Source organism: Artibeus jamaicensis, unplaced genomic scaffold, assembly GCF_021234435.1.
Source record: "Artibeus jamaicensis isolate MK-2021 breed Jamaican fruit bat unplaced genomic scaffold, CSHL_Jam_final scaffold_916, whole genome shotgun sequence".
Lineage (NCBI taxonomy): Eukaryota > Metazoa > Chordata > Mammalia > Chiroptera > Phyllostomidae > Artibeus > Artibeus jamaicensis.
Genome location: NW_026522059.1, coordinates 2,211,343 through 2,225,102, shown reverse-complemented (window position 1 = coordinate 2,225,102; position 13,760 = coordinate 2,211,343). Strand labels below are relative to the sequence as shown.

General features: G+C 60.6%; 1 protein-coding gene across 3 annotated transcripts in view; it reads right to left on the bottom strand.

Annotated features, from left to right (window-relative positions):
* TRAPPC9 (trafficking protein particle complex subunit 9) overlaps positions 1 to 13,760 on the bottom strand; it is a 219,722-nt gene that overhangs the window by 74,855 nt on the left and 131,107 nt on the right. For all 3 annotated transcript variants that reach the window (XM_053660957.1, XM_053660956.1, XM_053660958.1), the window contains 2 exons: positions 9,938 to 10,080; positions 5,773 to 5,883 (listed from right to left, as the gene is read on the bottom strand). In XM_053660957.1, the coding sequence (XP_053516932.1) occupies positions 5,773 to 5,883; positions 9,938 to 10,080 (254 nt within the window). The remainder of the gene's footprint in view (positions 1 to 5,772; positions 5,884 to 9,937; positions 10,081 to 13,760) is intronic.

Here is a 13,760-nt window from a genome sequence, read left to right as displayed (position 1 = left end):
GGCCGCCCCCAGCCCAGGGCTCAGGCGGTTGATGGAAGGCACGCTCGGGGCCACAGACACGTGGAAACTGAGTACGCCTCCAACCCGTGTTTTCCTGGGTTGACTGACCGGCCTCCTGGGGCGCTTTCTCATCCTCTCTGAAAATAAAGGCAACCTTAGAGTGTGGTCGTGAGGCTGAAGATGCCACAGGCCAAAGGCTGAGCCCCGAGTGCACGTACCGGCAGCGGAGGCGCTGGCCTCATTTCCCACCACGTACACGCTGACACCAGACCGGCCACAGGGAGCAGAGGACACAGGAAAGACGGACTCCCTAAGAAGGTACCCGAAGCCCCTCCTGCTGCCTGGAACCCATCTGTGGGACTCACCCGCACGCCCTGCACCCCAGATCAACCAGCACAGCACGGACACGGAGAGCCGGCCTGAGGCTCGAAGTCCAGGCACCAGCCCCTCAGCCTGGCCCAAGTGGCACAGGGTGAGGCTGACCCAGGTGCACAGGGGCCAGCGTGCACTGCTCAGAGGCGCCCACTGTGTGCATGTCTTCCCCATGCCACACTCCATGATGCTGCGCTGGGAGCTGAAGCTGCCGCAGGGGAAGTGCCTGCCCCGTGGGACCTGCCAGAGGCTACCAGCCAGGGCTGGTGCAACTTACTAGGTCACAACTGACCAGACCAGAACCAGGGGGCAGGGGCGTGGGAACCTGAGCTGGAGAGGCCAAGGCCTTGACTTCCATCCGAGGAAGGGGGCCGAACCTGTGGCCAGAGCCTACACAGGCTGCCTGACAAAACGAACCCTCGGAGTTCTCCAGAGACTTGTAAAAAGACAACGCTCAGAGTCGAGTCTATAGAAAGCAACATTCCTGATGTCCAAATACAATGTTCGACACCTGCAGTGTGAAAAAAAACACAAAGGGAACTGGCCCAGCCGCAGAAACCAGTGCCGCCAGCCCTGAGGCTGTCCCAAGGCGGGGACTGTAGGGTGAAGGCTTGGCGGTGGCGCCTGTAACCAGGCTCCATACGATTTTTAAAAAAACATAGTGAAAAGAACAACAAAAAATAGAAATATACAACCAAAAATATTCTAAAAGGCAAAAGGAAGTTTTACGACTTAAAAATATAATTGAATTAAAAAAAGAAAGGCTCCCTGGATGAGGCCCGGGCAGCACGGCGGTGACAGAGGCACCTGAGTGAACTCGAACGGAGGCGAGGACGGAGGCGGCACGGATGGGCTGGACCTGGTCAGCACCGAGAACCTTCGATCTGCAAAGCAGACCAGAGAGCCTTCCCGACACAGAGCATGCTGGGAACTCGCAGAACTTGGGGAGAGCGTCGCGACCCAGCCCCTCCCCCGGAGAAGGCGCCCAGCTGGGCAGCGGAGGCAGAAGAAGACGGTCAGCCTCAGCGGTCACCTAGGAAACCCAAGTCCAAACCCCCACAGAAACGCAACCAGCAGGACGCCTACCGAGACAGCGTCTGACCGTTCCAAGTGCCGGCAATGACGCGGAGGAAGTTGTCGCAGTGCTGGCGGGGACAGGAGGTGGTACGGCCACTGGAAGAGGGCCTGACGGACTCCCGGACAGACACGCACAGACCTCACACGCACCAACAATCCCACCCCTGGGCACTCCCCCCGAGAAAGGAAAACACGTGTCCCCACACAGAAGGGCCCGTGGATGCTCAGAGCAGCGTCACGTGCACCAGCCCCAAAGCAGAGACCACCCAGCAGCCCGTCACAGGCAGACGGGCGTGGAGAGGGTGCTCCGTCTCACAGTGAAACTCCAGACCGAGACAAACGGGTGCACGGCTGCCACACGCCGCAACGCGTGGACCTCAGAGTCCCCGTCCGGGGGCATGGGGCCAGCCACGGCGCATGCACAGGGTGCCGGAGAGGCGGGGCTGCGGCACCGGAAACCCTGGGTCTGCGTCCTGCTCAGCAGTGACCAAATTCCCTGGAGCCCGCCTTCCTTGGCTACAGAGGGAGACACCCGCCCCCACCACCCACCACCCTCAGGGCGCAGCGTGTCCTCAGTGGGTCCGGGTGCCTGCTGCTGGGCAGGGTGCTGAAGCTGTCCTTCGAGTCCTCCCCTGCTTGTCTGTGTGCCCACAGGGCCACCGCGCTTCCGTCCCCGTGCGACGCCGAGCCTTCCTCACAGCCCGGTCTACCCGCAGGGCCTCTGCGGCCGTGCCCCACACCCCGAGGGTCGCTGCTGCCTCCCGTACGGCAGAGGCTCCCTGCGGGGGCGGACCCCATGCCACCTCCTGCCGGCCTCTCCCACAGCTGCTGAGGCGACACCTCGGAAGCACAGGCACAGCGTCCACGGGTGAAGGACGTGGCCGTGGGGAGGGCGGGGCTGCGCAGAACACCTGGGGAGCGGCTGCACTGCTCTGAGTCTGCGACTAGCAAGTGCTCAGTGACACCAAGAACCACCATAAGCTCTGGTTGTTAAATTCAAAGTGACTGTCTTAAAAACGCAGTGACCGAGGAACACCACTGTGAATGTGCATGCTCCTCAGTGGCCGTCCCTGACCAGTGGTGCCGGCAGGGCTGTGCCCTCCCCACTCTGCGCAATGATGTCTCTAGAGTGGCGTGTGGCGCAGGACAGGGCGGACGATCCAGGAGTGACTGCATTCCAAACTCAGAGCCACCGCACCACCACGGAACCGGAGAGATTTCAGTTCAGCAGACGCCTTTCGGTACCTTGACAACACAGCTGACCCAAGCACAGTGCTGGCCTCGCGTAGCAAACGAATAAAGAAATAAGTAAAACTCAGAAGGAGCCGCTCGGCTCCTGGTTGTCCCTCCCGCCAGGAGTCTGCCCCGAGACTGGCAGGTCTGCACGGCCGGAGCCCAGCCATTCCCACGTGATGGGGGTGTGGGAGGGATGGGGTCTGGGTACCTGGCTGGACCCGTGGCCCCGGCCCGGCTGCACGGGGTCAGCGCAGGTGTCCGAGAGCTGAGGAGGGGACGCTGGGACCCCTGTCGCTGCCCTTCCAGCCTCCTTTCCAGCCCAGCCCTCTCTGCTTCCCAAACTTCAGTCTCCCCAAGAGTCCGAGTCGCAGCACGCTCATCCGCAAGGTGGGGTGCGGCAGGGGAGGGCCGCTGCCCTGAGGGCCGCGGAAACACGTGCCGAGCGCTCTGTGTGGATCCGGCTGCTTCTCCAAACCTCCACTTCGCACAGGTGACTCAGAGAACACCTCGAGCTCTGCGGGCAGCAGAGAACCAGCACTGGACAGCAGGACCTCACGTCCCTTCTTTCTGGGTTCACCTGGATGTCAAAGATACAGTGGGTGAGGGGACCGCACTCGCAGAGGCCTGGCTTGGCTCACACGTCAGGGAGCTGACGGCCAGATCGAGGTTCTAGGAGCTTCTGCTCCACGTCCGCAAACCCTCCACGGGCCCACAAGGAGACAGACGAGCACGGCTCACACATCCTTTTCCAGCGGGACACTGCAGGGCAGAAGGCCGACAGTGACGGGAACACGACCCCCAAACAACATCGACCCCCAGACGGGCCAGATGCAGCGACAGCCGTCCCACACGTGGCCCACGGCACGGGACTGACACGGAGGTTTCGTCTCAGCTGGTCCCGGGACTGGGGGCCCCAAAGGCTTGGGGACAGTTCCAGTGGCGGCTCAGAACAGGCATGAGGGGTCGTCACAAGAACGACGCGACAGAGTGATGTCACAAGTGCACACACGTGTCGACACGGGCCTCTTCACGTCTAGCAGTGCCCTCCACAGATGCAGAAACGGAGCCCCTGGCCCTGCCGACCGCCTGGCCCTGCCGACGCCCTGGCCCTGCCGACCCCCCTGGCCCTGCCGACTCCCTGGCTCTGCCGACTCCCTGGCTCTGCTGACCAGCCCAGGACCCAGGGCCCAGAAAGCCGGCCAAGCCCGGCTCCCACCCTCCCACCTGCCAGGCTGCCCAGAGAGGCTCCTGGTAGGACCCCGCAGATGGCTAGGCCACCTGCCCCGAACACAAGGACAGGAATGGCAGAGGCCAGCCGCAGCCTGGACACCTGCCACTCAAGCACCCTGTCCCGCCAGTCCCCAGGGCCACCTGGGGAGCCAGGTGCAACGGCCCGCCTCACAGAGGAAGAGACCGAGGACTGGGGGGTTGTGACGAGGCAGCCCAGGAGGAAGGCAGTCTCCACACTCGAGGTGTCACTGGCAGGACCACACGTGACCTAAGTCCAGAAAGAGGAGGAGCGTGCCCCCAGGCCAGCCCCCGCCACCCAGGATCTGGCGCCCAAACTTCCGGGTGAGAGGGAACGAGTCCACTCTTATCCCACTGATGAAGCTGCCCCACGGAGCCCCTGCCTGCTCTGCTCCACCCACTTCCCCTGGGCCCGGGGCCACAGCGGGGCACGGTGCCGTCTGGGGTGCCACCCCAAGGGGTTGGGCACAGCAGCCCGTCGGACTCATGTGGGCCTGTCTCTGTGACTTGTCATCCCGTCAAGAGAAGGCAGATCTGGCCATCATGTCGCACCAGGAGCCGGTGGGGGCGGCACGTCCGGGTGCGGGAGGAGGAGGGAAACACAGGCGGCAAGCGGGAGACGCAGCCACCCGAGAACTCGACCGTGATTTACTGCTCTGTGGCCTGTCAGGGAGACGCTGCAGAAAATAAAGAAAAAAATCGCCTGGAGCTGTTTGGCCACACACCCAAATCAGGAAATGCGGCTCTGGGAAGATTCATGCCTCAGTCCTCTCCTCACGTACGGGGCATCTGCCAGCCCCGGGGGCACCGAGAGCGGGAGGGCGAAGGAAGATGAGCAGCGGGGCCGCAGGAGTCGGGAACCTTCAGCTGATGCCGGGGACCAGCGCCGCCAGCACCAGGGCTCAGAAGCACTGTCCTGACAGGTGGGGGCTCGGAACCGGGGAGCAGACCCTGGAGACAGCGCCAGAGCCCTCCTTAGAGGGACAGCCACTGGCCAGGCTCCATGAGGGGCGTCACATGGGGCGCATGTGCTTGCCCCACCAAACTTCAGGCCAGGCCCCTGGCCTGCCCTGGCCACCCAGCCTGTGCAGAGTGCTCCAGGCCAGGCAGGGCCTCCCTGGCTCTCACGCCCCCAGACTGCAGTGACCACCCTGCCAACCCCTCACCTCCCAGCCCACCGCTGTCCATCCCCTTCAGAGCACCATGCACAGAGAGCTCCCCCCCAGGATGTGAGCCCACGGGGACAAAAACCAGTCCCTTGCCACCGCAGCCCAGAGACTGAGACCACAGCCGTCTCCCATCTCAGTCACAATTGCAGAGCTCCTATCAGAGTCCCCAAGGAGCTGCCTGTCCAGCGAGGACAGCGCCCCTTTCGAGAACCTCATGCTAGTTCAGAAGCCTGTCGTCACTGGAGGAAGCGGCACAGTGTGTGACACACACCCGCAGGTGCCACTGCAGCTCATGGCACCCCGACACCCCAGACGCCCGCACTGTCCCTGCCCCAGCTCAAGTCCCAGAGCGCACAGCAGGACGGCCACCAGAGGCTGCGTGAGGCTTCCAAACCCTGCCGGGCCCCCCTCGACGACCGAAAGCTGGGAGCACAGGCACAGCTCCACGTCCCCACCCGGCTGCTCTCCGGACCTCAGCGGGGCGTGCTTCCGCTGCTGCCGTCGAGCTCGTGAAGTAGACTGAGGGGTTTCTTGGTGCTCACTGCCCCGCTGGCCTCCAGGGCCTGGGTGCCAATAAGACAGAGGCGTCCAGTGAGACACTTCCGTCACAGAAAGCAGCAGACACACAGTGCCTTCTGACAGGGACACACGAGGATGTAAGGACACTTACCGCTGGCACTCGCCCGCATGCAGGGTCAGCTCCTCGTTGCCACGGGCACTGACTGTCAGCTCGCGCTCCGTGGAGTTGAGGGCGTCCAGAAGCAGGTGGCACTGGCGTGTGCTGTGCAGGAAAGACAAAGGCAAGTTCAAGTTCAGGGTCTTCTGACAGGCCCAGAGGAGAGAGACTTTGCCTCTTTCTCTTAGCCAGAGATTTCCCACGACCTGAGGATGTCAGAAGTGCGGTTTATCACAAAGGTCAAGCGCTCCTTGTCTGAAAGAGGAGTGAGACCCACCCCAACAAAGCCGGGCGCACTAACAAGTGGGCGGGTGGAGGCCCCTGGTCCTGGGCCGTGCACACGGCCCTGCACTGCCCCCTGCAAACCCAGCGGCCTGGGGGGCTCCTCCAGCTCTCCACACCTCGCTAGTGTGAGGACAGAACACCTGGCATGTAAGCGAGACAGCCAGCGGGAAGGCACTTGGCTGCAGTGCCATTTGACAAGTGCCACATTCCTGTCACCACCCCGTCAGCCAACATTCACTGGATTTCACAGGCCCCAGGGCAGGTACGAGTGGGCCACAGCTGCTGGAGTGCATGTCTCCGTGGGTCCTCACACACCCTCCTCCTCCTCCGGGCTGTAGGAGACACGAGAGGAGGGCCCCCTTCTCCCCACCTGAAGCCTCCCCTCCTTCATCTCCTCAACGACAGGTGACAAAGCCAAAGCACTCTGCCACCAGGGGAACTCCGTGGAGCCAAGTTCCAGCCAGGAAGAATGAGCATCAGGGGACTCTCCACCCCAAATGAGAAGGTGAGGCCTCAGGAGAAGGTGCTCACCCTTCGGCTCCCTTGTCCCCCTTCCCTGCTCCCCAGAGATGAAGGGATGGGATGCAAGAGTCTCCCGAACCATCCAGGGGCATGAGGACGAATGCCGCAGGCTGCAGAGGGCACGGTGGCCAGGAGAGTCCCGGCTAGCACAGCGCCGAGCAGCTGGGGTGGCCCCTCACTGCCCCCACCCCTGAACCCTTAGCTACACACACGACAAATGCCAACCGCGCACGCTTCACCGGTGCCAGCTGCCCCTCACCAGCTTCTGTCTCAGCCAAATGCCTGAGACTAACACGGAATCCCACGTGCTGAGCGTCACCACTGGCCCCGAACAGGCTACGGATGGGCCTGCTACTCTCCACGGACGGGGCAGCATGTCCAGGGCAGGAAGAGATGCAGCAGGCAGCGGCAGAGGCGGCCGCCACTCTCCTTCCGGCAGGAGCACAAAGAGCGGCCTCCCGTGGGAGCAAACAGACCAGACGGGGCACGTGCCCGGGGTGTGCGCCCGCCCCACAGGCCCCGGCCGACGGCATGGGAACCCTCCCCTGCACTTCGGGTCATGCCGCTGGCTATGGGGGGGGGGCCGACACCCACGGGAGGTGACTTTGCCCCAACAACCCAGGCGCTGTCCCCCCAGACCTGCTCACGGGGAAGGAAGGTGAGTCCCGGAAGGTGCCGAGGACGCAGGGAACGACCAGGACTAAACCCTCAGAACTCGATGGCAACACAGACCCCAACCCAGACTTGTCCTCTGTTCTTTCCAGAGACGGGAGCTGCGGTGGGCAGGACCTGGTCTGTGGGCGTGAATGCACACGCACACACACAACACGCACACCCACGTGCACAGACCTCCTCAAAAGGCCACAGGGCACCTGTGAAGCACCGACTTCTCACGACATGCGTGTGCGGCCTGGCCTCGGGCGGAGCCTCTGCCGCACACGCTGCTCGGTGCCGTCCGACCCTCGTCTTCGGAGGGGCAGGTGCACCCTGGTTGCTTCTTTGGGGGGTGTCTCCCCCAGAGCTTCAGCACTTGGGAAACGTTCATTAGCTCTGAGCCGCCTACAAGTGGTCTCTTCACTCAGCTCACGGAAAAATGAGCTTTCAAGAATGATCTATCCTGCCTCCGTCATAACTTCGTGAAATCTTTAATCACAGCCAAATCTTTCATCCGAACAGGGAGTCCGAGAAACATTCAGCAGAGCAGGAAAAGAGAAGGAGAGGTTTGGCCACTGGCCGCACAGGAGTGGGCCCGTCCTCCTGATGCATACACTTGGGGCGTCGGCCCCCCGTGTCCACACGGGAGGTGCCGCTGGGTCTCTGCCTCCTGCTAGTCACAAAAGGGTCTCCTTCCCTGATGGCAGTGGCGCCCACCAGTGTCCCCACTCTGCACCCTCCCACACCACACGGATGATGTTCTTTCTTTTTTTTTAAGATTTTATTTATTTATCTTTAGAGGGGAAGAGAAGGAGAGAAGGAGAGAAATCAGTGTATGGTTGCCTCTCATGTGTCCCCTGCTGGGAACTGGCCTGCAACCCAGGCATGTGCCCTGACTGGGAATCGAACCACGATCCTTTAGTTCGCAGGCCCACGCTCAGCCCACTGAGCTACACCAGCCTGGGCGGATGATGTTCTTTCGAGGGGCTCTCCACTGAGCACAGAGAGGACACTAACTCCCACGCACACCAGGGTCTTCCGAAGTGTAGGGAAGCCTAGCAGAGCTTCCTGGGAGATTGAGAATAGAGCAGACCCCTGAAGGACAGACCCACCTGGGGGGGTGCAGTGACCAGGGCCTAGTGGCCGGGGAGAATCTAGAGGAAAGCGGGGGGAGGGGAGGAGGCTGCCGGGAAGGAGGCGCAGCCCGGGCAGAACTCCCGAGGGGTGGTGGGCAGCACCGTCCGCTCCACTGAGAAGCAGGCGTCCATGAACCCCCAGCACACAGACGCCTGCTGTGGGCGCCAGGGGAGGTGAGCACCCAGGCCGGCGGGGCCTCCGCCTTGGCCGGAAACACACCCGCCGAGGGCAGAGGGCCGAGAGGCAGGTGGGGAGCGACGACTTACTAATTTAGTCGTTCTGTGTAAAATGAGGAAAAGCAAGCGCAGAAGGCTGCTGGGTGGGGGTCAAGCCCCACCCACAAATCAGTGCCGCTCCTGATGCACAGGAAGGGCCCGAGTCGCTCGGGAGCCACGCGCCGGCAGCAGTCCTGGCCGGAGCCTCCCCAGGGGTCAGCGCTTCACGCAAATCCTACACGGAGGCCAGCCTCGTCCAGAAAGACGATCACTCGGGGGCGCCGAAGGCAGCAGGTGATGAAATGGGATGCTAGAAGGCCCCCGCTAAGCCATTAATTCTTGCTCAAACCGTTCCTTAGGGAAGACTAACAGTCTTTCCTATAAACCAAAACTACACTTATTATTTGGGGCCACACCACTTTAAAAGGAGTTTTATGTCAACGTTAACATGGCATCAGCGCCCCCTGGGGAACAGAGCGGGGCGGGCGGCGCAGGGGTGGGCCGCTTGCTGTCCTCTGCAGGCACGAGGTCCCTGGCTGGGTGTGTACGTATCGGCCCTGCTGCCTCAACACCCCAATCACAATCGGTGGCCCTGGGCCAAGCTCAGGGGAGATCAGGACCTGCTTCCAAAAGCTGGTGGGCCCCTGGGCCAGGAGTGGAGCCGCAGAGGGTCCCTGTGGGCTGGCACTCCGCCCAACGCTCTCAGCCCTGCGGCCCCAGTCCACCGCGGGTGCGAGTTCCGGAGGAAAAACTGTCATCCTGCCCCTGACAGAAGAACACCTCCGTACGTGTGGCCACCCTGGTCCGAGGCAGACGTGCGTCTGACCTCCCTCTCCCCGAAGGAGGGCTGGGTCTGGCCAAGTCAACAGGGGAGGAAGGCTGTGGGCAGGAAGGGCTCCGGGCAGAAGCCACCGGTGCTGCTGCAGGCCAGCAGCTCCCTGAAGCAGGATCCAGCTGAGATGCTGAACAGCCTGGCCCCGCGCACACGTCTTACTGGGGTGCCAGAGGGGACATAGGAAGAGCTGCTGGGTTCTTCCAGATGCCACCAGCACAGGGCAGCATCCAGACTCGGGGCTTGAGTGGAACTGTGTCCTGCATGGTGGGGACCACGGACAGCACAGGGCAAGGCCAACATGGCGTCACAGTCCCTTGGAGGGCGGAAGGCCCACTCGCTCACCACTACCTGTGTGTCTGGTGAGGACCTAAGACCCAGGGAGTCTGAGCAACTCGGTGAAAGCGCAGATCCAATGGGAGGTGGGAGGCGGGAGGGAAGGGAGCCCCAAGGCCGGAATCCAAGCGCTACCGGCCTCTGTAAGGCGCCGTGACCGCAGGGACGGGCTGCTCACCTGGTCGCCGGCAGAGTGCTGACCCGGGTAAAGAGCACTGACGGCTCGACCTCCACATGCAGGCCCAGGGACAGGCTCCGGTAGTAGCCTTCTGCGTGGCCTGGGCCTCCGGAGTACTGGAAACTCAGGACCGCCTCCAGGGTCTGCGAGACGGAAAGGAGGGTGTTAGCGCTTCCCGAGCACGCCGAGCACGCCGGCGCTCCCGCAGGGGCAGGCTGCACAGTGCTGAGGCCGAAGGCAGCCCCACCAGTGAAGCTGTCACCCTCGAGACCCCTGCCCCCGCCCCTCCTGCCAGTCCCATGTGGATGCCAGCCATCCTCAGACTGGACGCACAGATGGCAAGGGGCTCTGGCGTCCTCCGGTGCTGGGGACAGCTTTTTAGAGGGGAGACACATTCCCGTCGGCACCACAAACACACATCAGGCACCGTGCGGCTCCCAAGCCTGCAGCGAGGAAAGCCTTGAACGCACAGACAAGCGCATCACCGGCCTCCACGAGCCTTGCTTCCTATTCTCTGGGGCGCACGTTTATTCACACAGATCTACTTTTATCAGGAACCCAGGGCTCACACCTCTCCACACTCTCATTACCGTGTGGCGCTCTCTGGGCTGGGGGCCACGGTCCCTGCGTGTGCGGCAGCCCCTAACAGGCGTGCAGCAGCGGCTCCTTTCCATTGTCACCTGCACTTCCCTAACAAGGAGGGGGACCGGGCATCTTTGCGTGTGCTCACCAGCCGTCTATTGCTCTCCTTGGAGAACCGTCTGTTCAAGTCCTTCGTTCCTGCTGTGCCGTGACCTCACACCTCCCTCCCCAGTCGTCTGGGTGTCTCCAGGTCCCCGCACCTCTGCTGCCACCAGGACCCTCCCCGGTCCTCCCCTCCGCAGAGCCGCAGCCGCACTCCCTCCTCCCGCACTCCCTCCTCCCGGCCCAGGGAGAGCCCCGCCTCTCCAGGAGACTTCTGTTCCCCCTCACTTAAAAAGGACTTGGAGAAATACAGGTTTCTTGTTTTTGTTGTTCAGTATGCAAGGAGTATCTTTTGGATTCACCAAAATCCCAAACCCTTCCCGTAAAGCACTCGTCTCCCAAGGGTTGCTGGTCTCCTGTGAAGGCCTCTTACGATCCTTGAAACACCCCCCACCCCGCTGTCAGCGGAAGGTGGCAGACCCCACACGCGCCCCAGCAGCCTTTCACTGGCTCACTCTGGCCTCGCACTCGAGTGTGCGCTTCCTGAGAGCCAGGCTCTGCCTTCAAACAAGATGAGTGAGGTGTGGCCTGGGTCTCAGAAAACTCAGAAAACACCAAGCGAGTGAGCGTCTGGGTGAACTAACAGATAAACAAAGGAAGCCAACCCCGCCTCCAACCCCGACAGACCAGCTTCCTCCAATGGCAGGTGTGCTGGTCCAGAAAGCAAACAGATGCTCGATAATGGCCCTGCAAGGCCAGAACCTGTTCAGTAAAGAAAAATGTCACACTGGCTTTTTCTGTTTGTTTTTTCAGAGTAATCTTAAAAGTCATCTCCAGGGAGTGATGTAGTGAAATCTCTGGGGAACTGAGCAGAAAATACACCGAGATGGATAACCATAAAGTCCCAGATAACAAAGAAGAAATACTCTGTTTCTATGTTCTTGGAACTGGACATTTCTTTGCTCTGAGAGAATCAAGGAAAAGAAATAATTACAGAGAAACTATCTGTCTAGCTTATGAAAAGCAAGCACAGAAAAGGTCTTGGTGGAATCACGGAGTGTGACTGCCTTTCCTCCCTGATTAAAAGGCTGCACATGTTGGACATTTCACTGAAACACAGAGACAGCTGGTAGGGCAGGCACAGGATGCTTGAGTGCCACTCGGTCACGAAGTGACGGGGGCCAAGCACCGCTCGGCCGAGGGACCGCCCCTCTCGGGGACGGGCTGCGGCCCTGCTTCAGGGAGAGGCTGTTACAGAAATCACTAACGGGTGAGGAACTGGAGAGAAACGTACTTCTTTTCTAGGCACACAACTGACTGTTAGAACTCGAATGCACGGCCTTTCAACAGCCACCTTTTACTGAGTGCCTACTAAGTGCCAAACGCTCTGCTAGGTGGCCTATACACTTGGACTCCGACACCCTTAAGGGCCCTACAAGGAAAGTCCTGTTCTCCCAGACCAGGCTCGGAGCAGGTGGGTGACTGGCCCAGCCGCAGACCCAGGAGGGAGCACGTCCAGGACAGGACAGCGCCGCGTGGCCACGTGGGCCACTCTCATGCCATTCACGCCAACCATTCAGAACGGCACTCCGCCCTCCACCCACCCCTTCCCTCGCCGACCCTGGGTGGGCGTCCACTGCGTGACAAGGCGGATGTCTTCCGGTGGAAGACACGGCACCACCTTGAGGAGCTCAAGTCCCCTCGAGACACAAGCCCAGGGACACTGGAGACACACTGTGGTCTATCACAGACACATGCCCCAGGCTACACAAGGAGCAGAAAGGACACGTGCACCCACCGGGCAGGAGCCACCTGGGAGGACGGGACCGGCCATCAGCACAGTGAAAACGGACATGTCACGAAGAGACTCAGCCCGACTAAAACCTAGTTCTTAACAGTATCAATAAAGGAACACTCCTCTAAGTGAGGCTAATCAAGGGAAAAAGACAGAAACTCATTGTCAACACCAACAATAAAATGAGGGTTGTCTTTCGGTACAGATCCTACACACGTTACAAGGAAAATAAAGGAGTAATGATGTAAACAATTCAGTGCCAACAGACTCAACAACTCAGGTAGAATGGACACGTCACCAGTGGAACTGAGAAGAAGCAGAAACCCTGAAGAGTCCCCACGGCAACTGAAGACGCTGACTTCGTAACTTAAAACCCCCCTAAAGGTGCGGATGTCCTCCCGGCCGAATTCTATCGAAACTTTACGTCGAGGGTGCAGACCAGTTCTACACGTCACAGCCTCAGAAAACGGGGGAGGGGAGAAGGTCCGCGTGCTTACGAGGCCAGCACTGCCCGGACACCAACATCGGCCAGAGAGCTCACACAGAAACACACTACAGGCCTGTGTTCCTCACGAACTCACACGTAAAAACCCTTAAAAAACACTACTGAATCAAATACCGTAACGTATAGAATGGGCAGTGCGTTGAGGTCAAATAAGCTTATCTCCACAGCACAATGTCAGTTCGGCATCAGAAAACCCACGCCATTCATCATATTTAGACACTATTAATGGACAAAAAAGAAAAGCCACGTGATTATCTCAACCACTCCAGAAAGTGCAGTTGACAAAATTCAAAACCCATTTACGATTTTTTATAAACCTCACCAAAGTGGGCACAGGAAGGAACAGTGGCCGTCGGTAAAGTGCACACGCAGACAGCTCGCAGCGTAAGCCACACTTGACAGTGTAAGGCAAGGCGTGGCTCTGCTCCTAGCAACACTGCACTTGAGATCCTAGAAACTCAATAAGGCAAGAAAAAGAAAGAGAAGGCTTACACGTTGGAGAAGAAGAAGTAAAACTGCCCACAGACAGCACCCTGAGGGGCCTGCAGCTGCCTCGGAAAGTGGGGGACTTGCCTGGACGGCAGGACCGCAGGGCTCCCCCCTGAGGAGGGGGAGGAGGCTGCTCTCGTGCACAGCACAGCGCCCACGTCACGGAAGCCGAGTGAGGCGATGTGCCCGCTCAGCCCCGTGTTCCAACCGCGAGCAGCTGCTAGGCCTCCACCATCCCCCGGAGCTGACCTCGGTGACCCCTCCGGCCCGTCAAAGGCCACATCAAAGACTAAATGATTTGAGTTACAAGAGCTTAACATTCAAAAGCAGCCTTGAAATAATCAGGTCGG